At 40.1% G+C, this 21,307-nt stretch overlaps 2 protein-coding genes across 23 annotated transcripts in view; one reads left to right on the top strand and one right to left on the bottom strand.

Moving 5' to 3' along the window:
- Nucleotides 1-70: 70 nt before the first annotated feature.
- On the bottom strand, nt 71-18,044 carry zmynd8 (zinc finger, MYND-type containing 8). 15 transcript variants are annotated; one of them, XM_042405529.1, is made up of 23 exons: nt 14,299-14,369; nt 14,126-14,198; nt 13,873-14,004; nt 9,544-9,611; nt 9,135-9,277; nt 7,000-7,221; nt 6,679-6,792; nt 6,148-6,213; nt 5,863-5,955; nt 5,687-5,774; nt 5,377-5,432; nt 5,203-5,280; nt 4,972-5,087; nt 4,374-4,873; nt 4,147-4,281; nt 3,846-4,001; nt 3,068-3,601; nt 2,440-2,958; nt 2,007-2,203; nt 1,487-1,567; nt 1,300-1,378; nt 966-1,205; nt 71-791 (listed from the first exon to the last, which is right to left on the bottom strand). In XM_042405529.1, the coding sequence occupies exons 4-23, from the start codon at nt 9,566-9,568 to the stop codon at nt 616-618; spliced, it is 3,618 nt and encodes a 1,205-aa protein (XP_042261463.1). In that variant the 5' UTR covers nt 9,569-9,611; nt 13,873-14,004; nt 14,126-14,198; nt 14,299-14,369; the 3' UTR covers nt 71-615. The 15 variants fall into 15 exon arrangements, with proteins under 15 accessions (XP_042261463.1, XP_042261467.1, XP_042261464.1 ...); XM_042405533.1 differs by lacking the exons at nt 14,126-14,198; nt 14,299-14,369 and adding an exon at nt 17,993-18,044 and having other exon boundaries at nt 13,873-13,999; XM_042405530.1 differs by lacking the exons at nt 14,126-14,198; nt 14,299-14,369 and adding an exon at nt 17,993-18,036.
- The window catches only part of ncoa3 (nuclear receptor coactivator 3), a 38,782-nt gene continuing 34,479 nt past the window's right edge, over nt 17,005-21,307 (top strand). For 5 of the 8 annotated variants that reach the window (XM_042405522.1, XM_042405523.1, XM_042405517.1 and 2 more), the window contains exon 1: nt 20,753-21,039. The gene's annotated coding sequence lies outside the window, so the exon portion shown is untranslated. Of the gene's footprint in view, nt 17,464-20,752; nt 21,040-21,307 lie in introns of those variants that run through there. The other 3 variants (XM_042405519.1, XM_042405516.1, XM_042405521.1) reach the window with 3 other exon arrangements.

The raw sequence follows: 21,307 nt of genomic DNA, 5'->3' as shown, positions 1-21,307 counted from the left end.
TGAAACTATGCTAATTGATTGCAGACTGCTTTGTGACTAATTAGAGCACACTTGTAACCATAGAAACAGCTTCTTTAAAATGTTTGTATTTGTTATTTTCTTTGCAGTATACAGCAGGCAACATTAGAATAACAAATAAATTAACATAGAATACAAAATAAGTAATTTACAGACATTTCTGTCAACAGTCCTCTAATCTAAAAGTGGGGTGGTCCATTAAAAGAGGTTACATTTTTACAGTCTTTAACTGTTTAACTGTTGTCCTTTACACTATGTGTACGTTTTTGACAGTCAGGCATGCTCTTATGAACTTTATACTGACAGCTCTCTATAGACTGCAAAGGAGTGCATGAATATGCAGTATACATTGTTAAACTGCCCCCTCTAGTGGTTACTAACTATCTACTGTCAGTCTTGCTTCCACATTTAAAATGTTTCAAAACCCACTGTGCACTGGGGGCATTAGTGAGCTCTGAAAGGCAAACAAAAATATATAAATAAAAATATTTTGGATTGCTCCCTGAACAGCCACTTGAACAGAACAACTGATATAGACATATCCATGTAGTGAAAAAACAATCTATACATTTACATTTTCAAGTCTGGTAAGCACAGTTATGACAGAGTGACAGCAACGTTGTCAGTGCTCTTCTCCATGTCACAGTCTTTGTCTAATGGTGCAGAGACTGGTGTGTCTCTGAGAGTGTTTGGGCCACTGCTAGACTGCCCTAAACTTTTGTTTGGGGGGTCTGTTGCCGACTCAGCCTCAGGTTCCTGCTGTGGGGCTGTGGCTACAAATAGAACAAAAGTGATAAAATGTTAGTGGTAGCGTGGCTGGTGATTTTGTAGGCAAGCAAAGGATTGAAGACTTATAGACAGGGTTAAGAATTTCCGTGACAGATAACAATAGTGCTTGTTTGTGTGAATGGCATCAATAACGTGTCGATGCTGGTACTCGCTGTTACCTGACTGAGTGCAGGACTTCATGTGCTCTGGCCAGTGGGCTTGCTGACAGGGATAATCACAGTAGCTGGTGTTCCAGCAGCAGTAGAAGATGGCCTCTTTTCTGCAGTTGGCACACCACTGTTTCTTCTTAGTTTCATCCACTGCTTGCTGCTTCTCCAGCTCCATCTGTTTCTTCACCTCAGTCACCAACCTCTCTCTCTCCTGCTCCAGACTTTGCCTCATCTCTGCCATTGTCAGCTCTAGATTGAAGTACACAGAGTGATCAAACACAAGTAGAACTCATTAAACTGTTTAGGGAGAAGATGTCTATATGCTGATTCATTAAGTTCTCACCAAGATTGTGCTTCATTTCTGACAATTCTTGTTGATGCAACCACTGTAATTTTTCTATTTCGATTCTCAGTCGTCTTATCTGAATGAAAAATACACCTTAGGGTAACTAAAGGGTCAAATGCAAACAACTGTTATGATCTGAATAGTACTTGTTATAGTCTCTGAAGGGCTGAGAGCAAACACCTACCTCTGCTATTGTATTGCCTGAAGTACTCTTAGAAAGGTCATTGTAGATTTCGGTCATTGTTCCTTTGATTGCATCCATTATCTAAAGAAGAGAAGACCATAATATTCTGATGTCTCATTCAAGAAAAAAATATTTAATGTGTGGACCAGATAAATATTTAAACTAGCAACACATTTTTTTCTCATATCCTGCAGGTCCCATGCAACATGGCAGGCAAAAAATACTGTGTGGTTTAAAGTAGATCAACATCTGATTTCTAACTTAACATAAAAAAAAAGGGATGAATATAGCTTTGTATCTTTTCCATGGTACAGTATTTTCAGAATCAGTATCACCTTCATATGTTCATGCAAATACCCCAAAATTATAAACCTTTCTGAATTACTCTCAGAGCTTGTTTTCATCTTTCATCATGTTATTTATCCACAGAATGATCAGTGCCAAAGGGCAATATCCCCCATTAAGTGACCGGTGGAGATGGCATTTTACAAAACACTAGTAAATTAAAAATCATACTAACTTTGTTGGTGTACTTGGCAATGTCTGCAGCAACATCTGCTGAGGCAGTGGGGATATACAGGTCTGTTGCCACCGGTGAAGATGAAGCAGCTGTGCCTAAACTTGATGCTGCTACCATGGCAACAGAAGCTGGACTACTGGACACCAAGGTGACAGCTGATGTGGATGTGCTGAGTGGAGTGTCTTTTTGTTGAACAGCTATGATAAAAAAAACACTTTTAGTCAGCAACATCAACATGGACACATTGATGGTGAAATACTCAGCATGCACATTCGCCGTTGTGGAGTGTCAATTGATAATATTCCCCTTGCTGATTCATTTTGTTAACTATACACACTCCCACATTTTCTTATCATTAGTACTTGAAGAAATTTTGATATGTAAAGTTATACTTGAATACTGTCAAACTTGTGACCAAAACCACGTTATCTACCTTTAACAGCCTGTCTGGTCTGATAGCGTGTGCTTTGTGAAGACTGCTGTGCTGAAGACGAGGACACTGATGTTGAGCCATTTCCGGTTGCCTGTGTCTGGGTCGGCACCTGTGCCTGGCCTTGCCTAGGCGATGAAGCCTGCATTTGCGTGGTTGCCACAGGTTGCTGGTTCTGTTGCTGACGCTGCACTTTCTGCATGTGCCACTTCTGAGAGGAGGTCTGAAACTTGGCAGTGGGATTCCACACCACGGCTCTCTGCACCACTGGCACCGTCTCTCGGGGCAGCAGAGGGCGCTGTTTCTTCAAAGCTGGTGTGGTAGAGGCTGAAGAGGAGGAGGAAGAGGGTGGTGTTGCGGTGGCACTGGACACAGTTGCGAGGCTGATGGTTGCAGGAGAGGGTGTAGTGAAGGAGACCATGGTGACAGGAATGGCCATAGGGGACTGCGAGGAAACACTGGAGGGTGTGGAGGGGGCTGTGCTGTTTTGAGATGGTAGTGTCGAAGGTGTCAGGGCTTTACCTACAAGAAAAAGTATGTGTTATTTACCAGTCCCACCTGAGCAAAGTTGATGTTCCCACATATAAAAAGTTCATAAGATTCAAATGCTAAAAGTGGACATTACTCTCACTTTCAGGTTTACCAGCAGATGACTCTTTGACTGTGGCATTATCTTTTCTGCTTCTCTTTCTGTCCTTGCCTCCTTGATCCTCTCCAAGGTCAATAACCAGCTCCCTCTCTGAGTCAGAGTCCTCCACTGGCACAGGCTGCTTTGACTCATCTTTCACTTGAGCCCTCTCTCTAGGAACAGGTGATGCTGGAGTTGCTTTGGTCTTCTCTGGACTTTCTTTTTCTAAATCTGTGCTTACTTTCTCTTTAGCTGGAGCATCTGATACTGATGCACTGGCATCGCCTGCTGCGGTCTCTGATGCCACAGGTGCATCAGGTTTGCCCTCCTTATCTTGGCTTGGAGATGTTTGGTCTTTGACTCGACTTTTGGAAGGCTCCTTGTGGGCTTCCTCATTGGGTGCTGTGTCCTGGCCATCCTTGGTCTTTTGCTCCTCATCACTGGCATACTCACTGTCACTGGAGTCAGATTTATCAGAGTCTTCTGAGTCACTGTGTTCTACACCTTTATACACATCAACAGAGATCTCGTCAATACCTGAAAAGCAAAGGAAGAAGATGGATATCACACACAGTGCTGGCATGATATAGGGAGGAGCTAAGGAAGTAAATGGATTGAAATGATTTAATAAAAAACACCACATCATATTCAAGGGCACATCCCAAAAATGTGTTTCATTAAGCAACTTTTTATTAGAGCACTGATATTGCTGATTATCAATAACTTAGAGCAGAAATACTTCAGAAATTGCTAATTGTTTTTCAACACAAACCGCACTGACCCAGCTGTGCCTTGCAACTCTCAATGGTTTTGTCCAGGTTTAGCTGGAAACGGCTCTTGATCTGTCTTTTTGGAGAGGTAAGAACTGGTGCGGCTCCCTGCTTCTGCTGCACTGTTTCACTAAGCTCCTTGAGGTCCATTTCTGCTTTACTCCGATCTGGAAGAAAACAACATATAGGAATTCCTAACAGCAATATCAGAAATAGAAAAATATTTCCAACACAATGAAGTCCATAAGTGACCTGTATTTACTCATTACATTAAATTCCATGCATTTTACATAATCAGCATGAGAGATTCACCTAGATTGAGGTTCAGAATGCTTCCTGTCGGAGGTGTCTTCTCCTGCTTTGGGACGCCAGCAGCTTGGGAGTGGAATGGTTTAGGGCTATCCAAGGAACTGCCAGCAGGACCAGGTCGAGGATGGGCAGGTGATGCTGTACAGAGATTTTTACTGTTAAATGAGACCCGAGAAGAGGAAACGTCTCCTGTTAAAAATCGATATTCTAAAATGCATCTGGTGGAATACCTGCACAGTCCATGGATTCTTCTCCCATACTGTACTGGCTGTTTGGAGCTTTTGTCTGGGACTTCTCTGCTGTCTCCTGTTCCCCATCTGAACCTGTATGGGCAGAGGAGTTGGTGCTCATGGGGGAGCGAGGCATATCACTGAGGGGGAGCCGCCGCCCTGCTGTGGTCCCTCCCACCCCAGCCCCAGACAACATGGTCCTGGCCAGAGGGATCTTGGGTGATGCCGTCATATCAAAGCTCAGCTTGATCTTTTCCTGTTTCTCGGATTTGACAGGAGTGGATAAGGGGTTGGAGGGATCCTGCAGCATCTGGAAGTTGTTGTCAGGAGTGTAGGGTGTCCTGAAGGGGGCATAGTTAAACACTCCAAACTTCTTCCTCATGTTCTCCACATAGACCTCCATCTCTTGCATGGCACTGTTGAAGATGCTTTTGGTCTTCTTCACAGAGAATGGAATCTCTTTGGACATGAGGTAGCAATTGTTTAAAGGGACCCAAGCCCTGAAGGATAAAGATTCACATCATAATGTGCCCTGTGTTACAACAAAGCTTGAAATGTGACTCCAAGCTCAAGTAACTGAAGCACAAAGGGCAGATACCTGTCATGTTGACCAAAGAAGCGAGCATCCACCTGTCCATCTTTGTCCCGCAGAGCTTTAGCAGGCCAGAAGGGAAATCCTTTCAGTTTGGCCCACACCAGAGGGTGCGGGTTACTCTGCAGACATACAGTAAAACACTGGAACTAAGTGCTTGTATTCCAGTGGTGTATGTTTGAATGGGTACACAATCTGGAAGAATCATCAACAGAAACCTGAAGTTACTCAGCTTACACATGGCTCACAGAACCAGTTGTCTCTCTTTTGGCAAGCAGACAGATAACACTCAGGACAAACTTCAATCTCGTTCATCTGCAAAAAGAAATTCAAAAATCAAATTTCTTAGATCAATAAATCAAAATTCAGCTCAAATATTAATATCCTTTCTGACCCGGACCACATACTGACCTCATGTTCACAGATTTTTACTATAACTTTAGCTGTAGCTGTGAGTTTGTGATTGCCTGAAAAAAGGACATAAATCTGTGTTAAACCATTTATATACAAACTACACAAGGTGATAATTTCATATAATCATCTTTCAGTGGAATTGTATTAGGATGATCACATCATGTTTTACCTAATAATTATGCAGAGCATTGTAATTAAATGCATAGCTGTAATTAAAAACTCACAATTATGATTGAGTTCACAACACTGAACATCCATATCACCACCAGATTATTCTTCAGTATGATTACCACATGATGCAACATACCTCCATTGTATATGATACAGTTGTGCAAAATCCATTTTGCATCAGCCAAGAAGGCCTCTGTGCAGCCATACATTTTCTTTTTGATATTCTGCAAAAAGAAAAGATGGGGTATGATTGACTGTTCAACACCTCTAAATTGAAAACATCTAATAAATGGGTGGCAGTTTATGTTTTACCTTCTCAAGTGTGCAAAGATCCATTGGATGAAAAATGTACTCTGCATAATCTGGATGTTGTTCAAGAGACACAGGTTTCTGGAAGGGCTCAGTCTATAAAATTGAGTAGACAGAAAAGAGAGTGAAGATACCAAAACTTACCGTACAACCTTCCCCTCTACCGCACATGAACATGCTACCACCATGCTACTACTAAAAACTCTAAAAGCCGCTTCAAACAAAAGGAGGAAAAACCAGTGGAAAAAGAAATCATGACGGGGTCTTGTTAGTGATGTAATTGATTACCCAATTAAAAGTCTTTCTCTGCGTGGAAGCTGCATGGGGGGAGCGAGATGACAAGCGGGGATGATCCTGAAAGAGAGTGAGAGGGGCAGCTGTATCCTCACCACCAGCTAGCATGTTTACCTTCATGGTTTCCAGCCATGATAGGCCCATTATAGTACAATGACTGTGATTGTTAGTTCTGTTATAAGAGATCATTTGCACATGCAAATCAGTATTATATCATGCTGGACTGATATGTGGACAGGTAGCACTTCTGGGTGCAGTTAACGACTGTCACGACTGATGAGAATACGATGACCAGAAAAAAAAGCGTGTCTTTTGGTTGCATAGGCACTCTAACAATCAAGACTGGCCAGAAAAGAACACATGCCAATATCCAAGGGAGAAATCTGAATGTACAACCAGAAAAGGCAGAAATTAAAATAAGAATAAACAGAGTACACATCTATAATTAAGCTGCCTGCCCCAATACTACATAATCAGTTTGGTAGCATGAATTACCTAGAAGGACATAGGGACCAGAATACTTACACCTGGTTGTTTCATCTTCTGAAGGGCAAACTTTAGTAGGTAAGACAGCTGTTCTATATTTAGCATCATCATGGCTTTGCTCTGAGTCTCTATACACTCGGCAACTGTTATTTTCTAAAAGACACCAAGAAAGAAGAGTTGAACAGTTTTTAATACCCCATTATTGCACATAATTTATGAAGGCTCATGTTTTTGTCACTTATGTCCAAACTTACTGAGAGGTCATCCATAAGTGAACAAATATTAACAAGAAGTTTTTACTATAGGTTTTGAATTATGGTTTCCAACACCCGTGCACTATACACATTCCTGGGTGAGTACCTCACACTCCGGACAGAACCAGTCGCCGTCGGGCTCGGCTGGTAGTTTGAGGCACTTGGCGTGGTACACCCTGGGGCAGAGCTCACAGCAGAGCACCTGGCCCTCGCGGTGGCACAGCCAGCAGTAGAAGTCATTCCTGCCGTCCTGCGGTACAACATCAACAGGGTCTGTGGTGAGTGCTGGCTGCTTCACATAGTAAAAGGGACCATGTCTTAGTTCTGACTGGAATGCAGGCAAAAGAAACACAAAGTTGGGGAAGGTCAAAATCAGGCGATCAGAGATTTAAAAAGCCAAGCAGACATGCACAGCATCAACATAAAGACACACTGAAGTCACTGCCTAAAATACAGACTGTTATGAGCACTGATATGCCACAATCATTGAGATTTAAGACTCAACATCATATTTTTCCAAATTCCTTGTGATGGAAATTACCCCAAAAACCAACTGTCAACATGTGACTTTCTCAGGTCTCTGATTTTCATCTGTGTTTCAGAACAACACCATCACCAGTGTGCAGAAGGGTAAACAGTGTGAACAACCTTGATTAAACTGACAAAAGATTAAATAGTTACAGTAGCAACTAATCATTTACAAAGGTCAACATAATGTACCAAGTGTAAGATACTAACAATCATTTACCTATTGTGCATTTATGACCTGCTTTAAGCACAAAGCAAGCAAAGCTTGCTCATAATCACATGATTTCCCCAGACTGCTGCGACTTTTACTAAAATAGTTCAACTAAAAAAAGCATTTGTTGAAAAGATACACAAATACTATTTCTCAGAACTCAGTATTCTGGTCTCAAGCAGAGTATAAAGTGATAAAAGGCCAAATGCTAACTGAGGATCTGAATACTTATTTAATTGCTGTTATGTAGCGTCGTGTCCAATGAGATTGACGTGTATATCAACAATGTTAATTAATACAGCATACAATCCTAAACATAGCACTGTAAAATAACAGTAACATAGCACACTGATACGTTATGGTGCACAACATACTGTACTTAAATAATTTGATCTCAATGGACCAGACTAGTGATGGAAATGGAAATCACATGGTAACTAATATAACTCTAGTTATAAACTCTAGTTCTATCATAATATTTTGCCTCTAAATGAATCACAAGTGAAACCTATACAACCATCACTGGCTCCCTTATGAAGAGCTTTCAGTTTTACACTTTGCAGACAGCTGAGAGTAAATAGTGTGTATCAACATTCAGAAAGTTTCTGGAACATGAAAATATGAGCCATTATCCAAATGTCACACAGCCAAAATTTGGCAAAAGTCTTAGCAGGCAGAAAGCAGAAGAGGTTAAATGTCTGCAAAAAGCAAATACATCTGCCTCAGTCTCACAAGAAAACATATCACAATACTGATCCAGTGTAGCAATATTGTAAAGCAGCACATAATATCACGATATACTTAGCAGTATACTAGCATACTGTAGAGTACTGGTGAAAGTTATGGGGGAAAGGGTGTAATTCAAGAGTATACAAGTATTTGTGTATATAAACACATAAACAACATCTCACTTTAAAAAAAAAATACATTTATTTTTACCTGAAATAACCTCAACCCCACCTGCTCTAGTGGAGCTGGTCAGTGACCAACAGATCAAACAGTGATTGAACTGGGCAACTTCCAGATGTGAATGTGTGTGCATGTGAAGCAGGGCGTTCCTGCAAAAGAGCATTCATGCTCAGTGAACCTACCCTCAATAAATAAAGGCTTATAAAATATTGACAGAATATGAATTATTGTTCACCACAAAAGACCTTCCTTCCTAACACAAAAGATGTTTATAACATGTCTACCACTAAAAGTGTTGGTCACAGTATCTGAAATATAAATGAGCACTTTCAGTAAACAACGTTATAGATTGTATCAGTAGTTTAAACTAATTTTCAGCTGAATTCTATATTCCCCATCAAAAATGCCTTATCTGGAAAACACAGCTCAGAAAACACTTCCAGTGTATAATATCTTGGATTTAGTTGTTGTCTAGTTGAAGTCTGAAAATCAAAAGACAATCAACCAGTTTGGGAATGATTGCAGGTTTAAATCCTGTTTCTTGGTGGTGGGGTCGTTGACATTTGGATGATGGGTTGTGCCTTGCTTGTTACCTGGTCTTTGCTGCTGCTAACAGCACCCGGTTTCTTCTTCTTTTTCATTGGACAGGGGGAGGTTTCAGCAGAGGAGTGACCATTGGATGAGTGAGAGGGGCTTGGCATCTTTCGTTTTTGGGCCATCCGCTCTGTGTCTGAAACTGCAGGCAAAGGTCAGAGATCATAAAAACCAGAGAGAGCGCACTGATAGCTTCCTTAAAGCAGGAGAAAATATTGAATATGACACCTGTACCTACAGTTGGGATATTATACCATTTAAAACAAAACAACCAAAAACAACTGGGTACATTACATTGTGTACAGTAATGTGTAATACTAGGTTATTTCATAGGTATAGACACAGGTATAGAAATACAGCTTTGCTGACCTTTCTACAAACAATATAAATAATAAAGTACGTTCTTACCTTTGGATCGTGTTGAAATCTCCATTCCCTCTGTTGCAGTATCAGTCTTCCCCTCTTCCTCTGCCACACTGATGCAGAAAAGAGGCATTGTCAAAGACATTGTCAAACATAGCACACAGCTGAGGATTTATCATATGCTATGATTATAAAATTAAAATTGTTCCTCAGAACAATGTGTTCTTTACAGGTACAGTGCATTATATAGGGGCAACCTGGTGGCTGAAGGGTTTCAGACACTGACCCCTCATATAATAAAGGCAGACAATTTCCAAAAACAGACACACTATGGTGTGTGAAGAATAAAAAAGACAGACTATGGTGTGAAAACAACATTATGTCCTTAGTGCAAACAATAACATCAACACTCAAGTTTAGTAGCCTAGAGATCTAAACTGCCCTTGGAGGCCAATCGAAAGATGCAAGATTTGATCCTTGATTTTATCCAGTTGAATCAGAACTTTATATCACCAAACACAACTGCTTGGCTCAGAGGCACAGTGTCAACAGGAAAATAATCTAGATTATTAGTGACTTCCATTTGTCAGCTACATTAGTTGATATGTAAATGGTCACATTTTCAGTTGTACAACTTTAAGTTTGTTATAAACAACCTTGCCCACCTGTTAATACATTCCCCTCATCCTACCACAATGGAGATATTCTAGACAAGAAAGGTCAATTTTGCCAACAGGCTCTCTTTAGACTAATATAATTCTGGTAAGAATTGAGCCATTGATTTGAGAACAGAAGCATTATAAATCTTACCCTGTTCATTTGTTGAAAATTTCAGATTAAAATTAATATTCAAACTATTACTTGTGGCAAAGTGCTGTGCTAGAAACATACGTTTCAAAAGTTTAGAATCATATGAATAATTAAGTCAGAAATGAAGTGAACACCAGTCACAGGTTGATAAATTGTGTCTGTAAAAGATTAGGTTTTTCATTAACCACAGATTTCATTTGTTTGGGGTGGTATAATACTGAAAAATGATGAATGATAAATTCCGATTCCACCAACACTTACCTGATTTCAATCAACCCATAAAAACAATTATTATGAAATAAACAAATGCACGACTTAAAATTGTTTGCAAGATACATATTGTGTGGTTGTTATGAAACTTTCAAGACCCATCAAGAGTGAAAATACTGGCACTGTAGCAATTATATCACACAAAACATATATCAACAGCTTAAAGACACATGCAAAAAAAGAATGTTGAGCTCTTTTGTGCTATTAGATCACCGTTTGGTGACTCAGTAAGTCATCCTCTAAATGATAAAAATGTCTAAAACTCAGTTAAAGCAAAGATTAATAATTAATGGTGCAATGGCAGCTAATTGTGTATTCTCCAAATATAAATAGCAGTCAACTTTCTCCACTGACCACAGATCTTTAAATAGTAAACATGAAAACACGGAACAGCATCATCTGCAGTGTCTAAAACTTCTGACATCCAACAAGTAAAAACCATGTACACAGACTGTTATTAGTTATATTCAATGATCAAGTGAACTATCAACAGACACAACATCATAATGATTGCACAATCATAGCCTCGGTTCTGCTAAGAAACATTTCTTTGAAATGCAAGGCACAATCTGCTGTGATTCACCTCATCAAAATCAAAATCTGCCCAACAGGTTTTTCTCAGTATTAGTCTAACATGATTCACCTTGGTTTGCAGGCGCCCTGTTGTCGATCCTATTATTGTTTCCATTCTCTCTGACGCTACAACTGATGCACCGGCCTCACCATCCAGATGGCTTCAATTTGGCCAATTCTTATGTCACTTATTCCTGAAGAAAGCCCTATTTGATTTTTATATGTAAAATACAGACAGTCGTTATAAAATACTGCTTCAGTTTCAATAATCTTGTTCACCAACCCCCACACCCCTCCTCCTCCTCCTCCTCCATCACTAAAGATAGATGAAATGACGGGCAGGAACACAGCACATCTGCAGAGACAGACAGGAGTGCAGTGAAATGGCTTTACTGGCCTCCTCATCTAACCTGTCTGGACAACCTCAGACAGTCTACCCCAGCAACATCCTGTCCTGTCCAGGTCAGGAACACAGCAACAAGAGACAAAGACAACAATAGTAACAGGGACAAGGAAGAGAATCAAAACCACCTATCCTGACAAAAAAAACATCCCTAAATGAAAGCTCATAGAGCACACAATACAGCCTATTGTAACCTACTGATACAAGCCTTTCCACACCCACCACTGACATAACATCCATGCTTCAATGTAGGAAATCAACAGCATACCTTTTTCCTTACTCACATACAGATTCTTCAGCCTATTCTTTAATCTTTTTCAATTATTGAGGGCGTTGGGGGAAGAGGGAAAAGATGGGTCCAGGTTTCCCAGAAGGCCTTCTCTCCCTGCTGCTCTCTCCTGCAATTGTCAATCTTTAACCTCGGCTGCGAGCCGCTGATTGGCTCGAGCACCACACGGAGGTGCCTGATTGGGTGCTAAGCTCCGTGTGCCACACAGGCTCTCTTCTCCCCGCTCTCTTCAGCCACAGTGCTGCAATGCAGAGAGGACTGCTCCTCACTGTTGCTAAAACCTTCTGAAAACCAAGTCCCTCACTCCCCTAAAACGCCATACAGACATAAACTGGCCGTGGGCCTTTTATCAGACATGAAAGATGCAGCTCTACAGGCTTGACAGTGAACGGATCAGATTCCCTCCCTCGCTGTGCTCTCAGCCAGTGTATGTGTATGGCATCCATTTTGAAGAAGCTCTCTCTCTTTCTCTCTCTCTCTCTCTCCCTCTCGTTCTCTGACCGCTGCGCGTACCGCACATACAGCAAGCACACGCAGCACCAGTCGGATTCTGCTGTAAGGGACCACATGCAGCTTATTATGTGCCCCAGCGTGTTGATATGCAGCGTGGGCCCTAATAGTGAGCACAAAGAGAGAACTGAAAATGTCACAGGCCTCCCAGACAGCATGGAAGACATACACCCCCCCCCCCATATCATCCCCCCTCCCCTCTCTCCCCAATGCTTCTTCAGCTCACACTGTCTCATAATCAATATCTGCCTGGAGTTTTGAGCACGAGCAACAGTAAGATGAAAAAACACATGAATAAAACTATGCATTTTTCCATCTTGCTGTGTTCCATTTCTGTATATGCATTTCATTAAATTAATATAGAACATAAAAGTCTGGATACAAATAATACACATAATGAAAACATACTGGCACAGATACAGCACGACACAAGTATCATTATCCTACTAAATAAAAACACGTCCAGGACCAACGTCAGGACCAATTACATCATCTAGACGGATCCAAGAAGGTCAACTGGTAGATTGTTAGAGGCAGAGATCAAACTAAATAGGCAGTGATGGTGTAATGCAGATTTAAAGTGTGCCTACACCAATCCTCACACCAGAGTGGAATGAAGGGATTAGACGCATTACCAAGCAACATTCACAAAACACTGAGGGGGGGATTTGCTGTTTCAGTCAATGCAGACTGCCCCTGAACCCTGGTCAAGCAACACTATGTGTGCCATTATATCCAGGCCATGGCTATATCTAAAACAGATTCTTTGTCAGTCATCCTCTAATAATGAAAAAAAACAACAACAAAAAACATCACATATACCACCTGGAATATATCAGATATTCATGAATAAAATAACAATATTGATAAACTGGTAGAAATAGATACAATCATTAACTAAACTGAATCATTTTCACCTGACTCATGCATACAGAAAACCAACACCAACACCATTACATATAAACAGAATTCAATCAAACCTGGTCGACTTCAAACAGGTTTTCAAGCCTCTTTGGATGAGATGAGATTTCTATGCAATGCCTTTTCAGAGGAAGTCCTTCCCTTCTTCTTTCCTTCTCTCTTACATACAAATACCCAGTGTGCTTGGAGCAGAGGGACAGAAAGGGGAAGCTCTCTAAAATGGCTGACACTCGGAAGCAGAGAACAACACTGGGAGGCAGTGCACACCATTAGGCTCAGGCAAGTCCTCCAACCCTGTGATAAATAAGCTGCTACGGCATATTTAGTCCGTAGATAATTGGTATTTCAGAAAAGGTGGTGAGCAGCTTACAGTATTAGGCGTGTTAAAAGCATGTTTTATTCACCAATGAAAAAAAAAGGGCATCATGGTGAGGTGAACTGGGTTTTGGGTGAAGTGTAGATAAATTAGTTAACTAGACAATTTACAGTCTGTTCTTTTTTTTTTTTTTGTCTGGCATACAATTAACAACAGTCCCCTTCTCCTTTGCTCTCATGCCAGTTTGAGGCCTAAATTAAACTTGCTGTGCTGTCAGTTTACCATCTGTTAATTCCTCTGGGGACTCCCCTTTGCACTGCTCCCTGTCTCTCCCATCCTGCCTGGTTCCCTCGCCAGGCCTGCCATCTTGCCAGCAGGCCAGGAGCAGCCACAAAAACTCAGTCCTCTTCTGATCTTGACAAAAGAAAGCAGGTTTACTCAGTCAGTATACTGTGAATATACAATGACCTTACACTTGACCTATGGCCCCCAACCGTTCGTGTCCTGTTAGGATAGGCTGTCTACTGTACTGTACCATGCTATGCTCTTCTTCCAAGCTCCACTCTTATGCTGTGGGGTGACAAAATACTCTTTCCCCCTCCCCCAGCCTGTCAGACAAACCTGTATTATTACCCAGGCATGGATCATACACAGTGGCTGATGCCTTACCAACAGTAGTATATGTGAAAGAATGAAAATAAGGCTTACCTCTGTGGATGCATGGCTAAAAAACTCTGTGTGATATGTCAATGCTTATTAAAACATGGAGGACAGCCCTGTCAGCCCTCACCCTGCTCAGAGCACAGCCACGGCTCTCCAAGCTGTCCGACTCACTGCTCTGATATAAGGCACACTGAGACTGGCCACGCTTGCTGACAAAATGTAAGGCAGCTGCTGATTGGCTAATGCATTTCCTGGCTGCTTGTCTTTTGTTTAGCACAGGCAGGCTGAAACGCAGTACTCAGTGCAAGAGGAGCTAGGCCCAGATCAAAATGATCTGCCACTGCACACATATCAGCCACCAAGAAGGCTGCATACAGCTGTTGTGGTTTCATAAACTTGCTACACAGTGGGTCTTTGGTACAGTTGTCGAGGGCAGTCAGCAGATGTGCGCATAAAGGACAGGCCTGAGGCTGTATTCTTCAAGAGGAATTTGTCTCACTTAGTTCCCTCCCTTAAGTTAAACAAGTCACTGTGGGAAAGATTAAAAACTGCTATATAAATAAAAGCAAAGGGTAAATAGGCAATGATTGAGATGTATTCCACTCTTATAAAGGTTTAACAACAATGCTAAAAATGCAGACTAAATTACAGTCATGTGATCTGCCTGATGCTGGCCTTCGTACAGGGTGTGATTGCATGTTAACAATGTGGGTCCAGATAGTCCAAGATTATACAGTAAGAAACAATGACTTTCAGTTTCTGTTATGTGGTTCCATAATGGAGCATGAGTTCACAATGTTTTCACAAGATTTACAGTGATTTACAAGAAAATGTGTGGTACCTCACAATTGCTGCTGCAACAACTAGAGGATTAATAAATTAGTTGATCAAAAGAAAATAATTGGTAACTATTTTGACATTTTACTTTAATCATTCATTTGCTAATTCCAGCTTCTCAAATGCTTTTTTTTGTCTTATATGAGTGTGAAATATCTTTCATTGGACTGTTGGTCCAAGCATCACTTTGGGCTCTGGGAAATTAAAAGGGGCTATTTTCACTGATACTTTACAGACTGATGATTGAGAAAATAATCGTCAGATTAATCTATGATGAAAGTAATAGCCCTACTCACAATATATACGCATAGTTCTCCTGCATTCATCACAATTTTTCCATTTCATGAGTTTCTTGTTTTCTTTATTTTGTCTAATGCATATCTTGAGACATGCAGTATGAGCTTGTCTGAGCTTATTCAAAACATGTTAAGACAACTTCAAACTTTTCTTTAGAAAATCCATTGCTCATCAGTCAAGGAGGAAGTGCCATGTCTGTAACGTTGTACATTTACTGTGAAATAAAAACTAAGCTTTTATAATATTTTCTTTTTTTCACAGCTTATCAGGATTTCATTTTCACTTGCAGCATTTTAGTAAAAATATGAGTTACTAAAGAAAAGCCCTGTCTCATTTTGACAGACAGAAATTCTTTTTATTTATTATTTTATTTCTTACATATTTCTCATTCTTCATAAAGAATACGTGGCTTTACACACTTTGCATAATGCACATATGTAATGTTCATGTGGCTCACACACTGTGTGCACCTGAGAGCTACGAGCAAAGTGACAGCTAGCAGCGCTGCAGCAGGGGGGAATTTAGTGTCTTGCTAAAAAGACAGAAATGTATTCTCAATGTCTGAGGGAGTGTACCAATCTCAACTGCATTATTAAAACTTTATCATCATAACTTTATATATCATACAATGACAAATATAAATGTTTTAACAAAGTTTATAACTAGCAAGAATAGTTTAACTGTAAATCCAAAGTGGTTAACAAAGTCATTTGGTTGACACTATATGAAAGTGTAAATCTGTTAGCAAATCAGCCACCGATTTGTTTCTAAAAATCTATAGAATTAATCCTGATCTCAAAGCGCTTTAGCAAAGTGAAGGTGTAAACACTGATAGGCTCAGTGCTCCTTGTCAATACTAAGATGGAACTGGTGATTTAGTGGATGGAAAAGCTTGTCTATCCATCATTCAATTACAGTCTAGGTTATCCACCACTTTAAGCTGATATAAATCATTTTGTTGTAAATTCACAGCACACATTATAATAAGCGGGATTAAACCAAAACATATGAGGTCAAATGGTTTTAGAGGGAAACAGATCGTTGCCTCTCTGTAGGTAAAACACAACATACCGAAATTCTTTTTTTTTTGTTTCAGTATGTGGTTGCTGGCCATAATACCACACATGCACTATTTTTGCAATGATTAATGTTCGGCTGCAGGGAAGCACCTGTCTACACTGTTCAATTTGTTGTGGCCTATCTTGAAACTGGAAGAACAGCAGTGACCTCTTGTGGGAAAACTGTTTTGCAACACACCACAAACTGACTCAGATATTCATAAACTTATTGATGTATTGAGACCAGCAAATAAATAAGTAGTAAACTAAGAAGCCTATTTGAAAATGTTTTTCTAAATAGCCCAACAGAGAAATATTTTTGTTGCCATGATAAAATATAGAATCACACGAGTATATAATGTAGGTGGGATGATAACGGGGTGAGGCCTACATCAATAGTCAGCAAATATTCTGATTTCTAGGTATAAAATAAACAACTCTTAACTCAGATTAACCTATCATGCAGATATGTACCCTTTCACCTTGAAGTGCGTATCACTTAGCAGTGCACACACAACAGGCTACAAAGTGTAGCTTATTATATTTAACCATACTACCTGCCCTCACATTTGCTGTGTGGCAATTTGATCAAACACAAACATATTTCGATGAATCTAAACTGACACGATAAATGTCTTAAAACTAGATTTTGACACTGGAGCTGTCAAAACTGGGCTTTAAGATTAGGTAATAATGCATGACATGCTTTAGTGGTGCATATTGCCAAACAAAAAGGACTTTATCAAATAGCCAAAAAACACATGTGGCACACAGTGAACCTGGGACCTACAGGGACAGTTCCCCTGTGATCCAGCCTTAATGCTGGTCATCATTGAGCTTGGTTTACCGCCAAATCTAAATTCTTGCAGAGTTCAAGTGCATGCCAGGAGGAGACGCTGGCACCAACATAACACCTAATTCCAGATGTTGCTTTCGCATTTACAGAACTGTAAATCTAGCAACTCGTTTTTCTAATTAGTAGGAAAACGCCTTCGAAAGAGGATTGTGGGTCAGCAAGGTAAGGATAATGAATTTTACAACTTGTTTTTTTCCACTATACTTGACGTTAGTACAACTATAACAACAATTAAGCAATTAGCTAATAATGTATCATTTTAATGTACTCTTTCTCCACGCAAGCTGAGTAGCAAAGTCACACAATTAACTGCTAAAGACGTGTTAACATGAGACAAAATAAAGTGAACTGTTAATTGTTACATGGACTCATTTTAACTAAGGTTTTATGATATTGGAATCGTTTCCCTCGCCGGTTAATATTTGCATTATTGACTTGTATTTAACGTTGACTAGCCACCGAATTAGTTAAATTCATGTTACCATTAAGTCAGCTAGCGTTAATTGACTAATTAGCCATGAGCTTGTGCCAAAGACACACTCACCCAACAGAGACGACATACAAAACACCTTGCCTGTCTACTTACCAGGTGTGATAACGACATTAAATTATTCAGGTGACACTTTCATAAAACGGTAACTAGCAATATGTAGCTGTATACATTTTCTGTCACATTTGTTGGTCACTGTACCGTTACTGTGTGCCAATGTTACTTCCTAGGATGGCGAATTCATGACCCGCCCTACGCTACCTCTGATTGGCTGACCCTGATATTTTTACCCTAATTCTAACTAATCTCAGTCCTCGTGCCTAAACCTAACCAACCCAACCAACGAATGTACGGAGGTACTAGCCAATCAGAGGTAGAGTAGGGCGGGTCAAGACTTCGCCATCCTAGGAACAAAAAATATCGCTTACCGTGTGGTGTCCGGACTGCAGGTGGCCGACCGGTAACGAGCCCTGCAGTCCCCAAGATGGCGCCGTATAGCTAACCTTTCATTGCAGAGGCCAACTCCTTCAAAAGCACTCAAGTCCTCCATAAATTCAAGGCCTTGAATGTCTTAAGTGTGGTTTTAAAAGACTTCTTTCATATTTTTCCTCAGTCCATACATTGCAGAGTAAATAAGCATCCTTGGTTGTGCTTGCTTTGCTGTATTCTAATTAAAATTTAGGCTACTTTATCATTTTTTCACAAAAAGTTGCCATGAAAAGCATCTGAACTGGCACTGAAAGGGTCTTATAAAGTGTTTATTTTAACTTGCACAAACCTGTTACCAGCCAGGTAAAGTAATGTAACGCAAAGTGTTGCTTTAGCCTCTTCTTTACTCTTCTTGATCAATCACAAGAGACTTACTCTTGTGAATAATTAGTTTATTGAGACACATCACTGACTTGTGGTTTATGGGGCCACAATGTTAAAAACTATATCAGACACATTATCTTCATGTAGCAATTTGGGCATTTTTAAAGAAAAATGTCACCTAACTTTTCACAACAGTTTATTTGTCACTTTCTAGGTTACACTCAAACAATGGATAACTCTACTAATCAGAAGATCGCTCACTGAAAAGACAAAATGTTAAAAAAAAAAAAAAGAACATTATATGTACAGCTCTAGGTATACCTGGCTGTGTTTGTGTTGTGTTTCATTACTTGCTTATTACCGCAAATTATTCTACCATTTATTATACTGCTTTCCTGCACTTTTGTGAAAATAACAGTTACACTTGTAACTGATGAGACAATGGATTTACCTTACTGAACTCTACACTTTAGTAAACCTACTCACAGTTTTAGACACATAATATCATGTAATCATTCAATTCGTATACCTGCATGTTATGAAATGTGTGTGTGATTTTATGCCTGGAAATGAGATCTAAAAAAAAATGTTCCTTTTTGTCTCTTTACTGTTCAGCAGGTTTAGTTGTAATAGTGTTGTAGCTGGTAGTAGATGTGTGAGATCTTTTGAGGTTTCATTGGATCTGCATAGTGTTGAGAAGTTGGGGGAAGGGATTGGGTCTGGAGCAAAGAAAGGCATGCTGTTAGCTGTTTGCAGGTAAACCAATCTGAATACATTAATGATTATGGGGCTATCTCCTGTCCTTTCAAACTGTTATCTCCTGTCCTTTCAAAGTAGAGAGGCCGAATGGGGAGGGGGGATGGAATAAAGTATCTCACACTCACTGAGGGGGGAGGTCAGTTTTCCATGTTTTGTGGGGGATGGGGCACAAACAGAGGGCCACGGGGCCCCTCTTTGGGTCTCCGTGGAATGTAATTGAGGCTCCCTCACCCAGGCAGATATACAAACAGACCAAAAAGCACACACAACAAAAAAGCACAAGGCTTTTTACTCATTATGATTTTCAACTTTTGGTGATTTGATTGTGTGATCAATCTTTATAAACTGGCTAACAAATCTGCATACATCTGGATTAATCTGCATGCAATGTATGTGTGCTTTAAGTCACCCACAAGATGTTATTGTGAATAATTGTGTTAACAATTTTATTCATATTTACTAGTAACAAGTCAGGAAATCATATATGTCTAGCCAACAAGACATATAACAACTAAGTCTCAGTACATTTTGCGAATGGATGGTAGTAATGAACTTCACTGCCAAATCAAAATCAGCAGCATTGCTTTGAAACAACCTTTTCAAAAGATTTTTAACTAAATAAACTGTTTGTATATTGTATAACATGCCACATGCATTCAAGCTTTTTCCACCTGAAGGTTTCTATGCTGATTTCAGAGAGAATTATGTGAAGACAGGAAAGAGTAAGTACAGGGCTAATTACCCAGTACTTACCACTGCCTCTTCTTCTCTCCCTTCACCCCCATCCTGCTGTTGTCCTTCCATCTTTGGCCTTCTAACTCCTCAGCAGTAAAAAATTCAAGACTAGTGTGCCTGAGAGATCACCATTGACAGACTACTTTTCATCCTGTGTTGATACTCATGGGGCAGAACATGTTGGTATTTTATATGTCACTTATAAAGTGATAAGGTTCACAGAGGCGAAGTGTTGTGCAGTGGGTGGGGTGTACTAATAGAGAATATAGAGGACGTAAAACACGATTTGGAATTAATATTTGGCAGCTGTATTTAAATCTACTTAATTCAAATCAGGTTACATATCAGACTGGATCCAGTCAGATTGTCTGATCATTTGTAATGTCACAGAGAAACAATGTTATACCCTTTACTGCATTAGAAGTTGAAGCAAAAACACCTTATATTTCAATGCCCTCATGTGTTTTGTTGAATATTTAAAAAAACAAAACAAAACAAAACAAAATCTCTCTCTTTTTGTTGTCTATATCTCCCTCAATTCTTTAGTTATTGTGATAAATATTTATTGTAATTGTACATACCGGATAACATAATAATGTGATACTCTACGGGTATGATAAGTCATTTGCATAAAGCTGCTTTTCTGCCGGCCTATAAATAAATTTTTAAATCTCTTCCCTAATAATATCAGTGACTCCTTTTCGTATCACCTATGGGTATTGTGTACGTGTAGTTCATTGGCAGAACGTGTCGCTCACTTTGAATGCGGCTTGCGAGGGAAAGCAACTACATTACCCAGAAGGCCTGTCGCTCGGCTACAAGCTGGCTCCCTCCGCTCTGGGAGTGTTTCCCATTTAAACAAACACGGTCCTGCCGAAGATGGCGGAGAGTTTGTAGAGGCGTAAAAGAAACTGCTCTACTCAATGAAAGCGTCGAAGCCGGTGAGTTTTCTGCAATGGGTTTATGATTCTGTAATAAGCAAGTTTTGAACAACGATGCTAGCGTGTGTTTGAACGCGCAAATTTGTCACAGAGGCAGTTGGTGCTGCTCCGCTTCCGAGCAGGCTGTGGTTTTTAAGCTGCCGTGATACAACGAGCCACCTTACCACTGTCTATTTGTTATGGAATGTTTGTTATGATATTATTTAGCGCTTTAACTGTGAATAAGAGAGTGATTTTTGATACACACGGCTCGATACTGTGCCATTTC

This window comes from Thunnus maccoyii, chromosome 3 (genome assembly GCF_910596095.1).
Source record: "Thunnus maccoyii chromosome 3, fThuMac1.1, whole genome shotgun sequence".
Lineage (NCBI taxonomy): Eukaryota > Metazoa > Chordata > Actinopteri > Scombriformes > Scombridae > Thunnus > Thunnus maccoyii.
The sequence above is the reverse complement of the archived record's forward strand: the minus strand, read 5'-3'. Positions and strand labels throughout refer to the sequence as shown.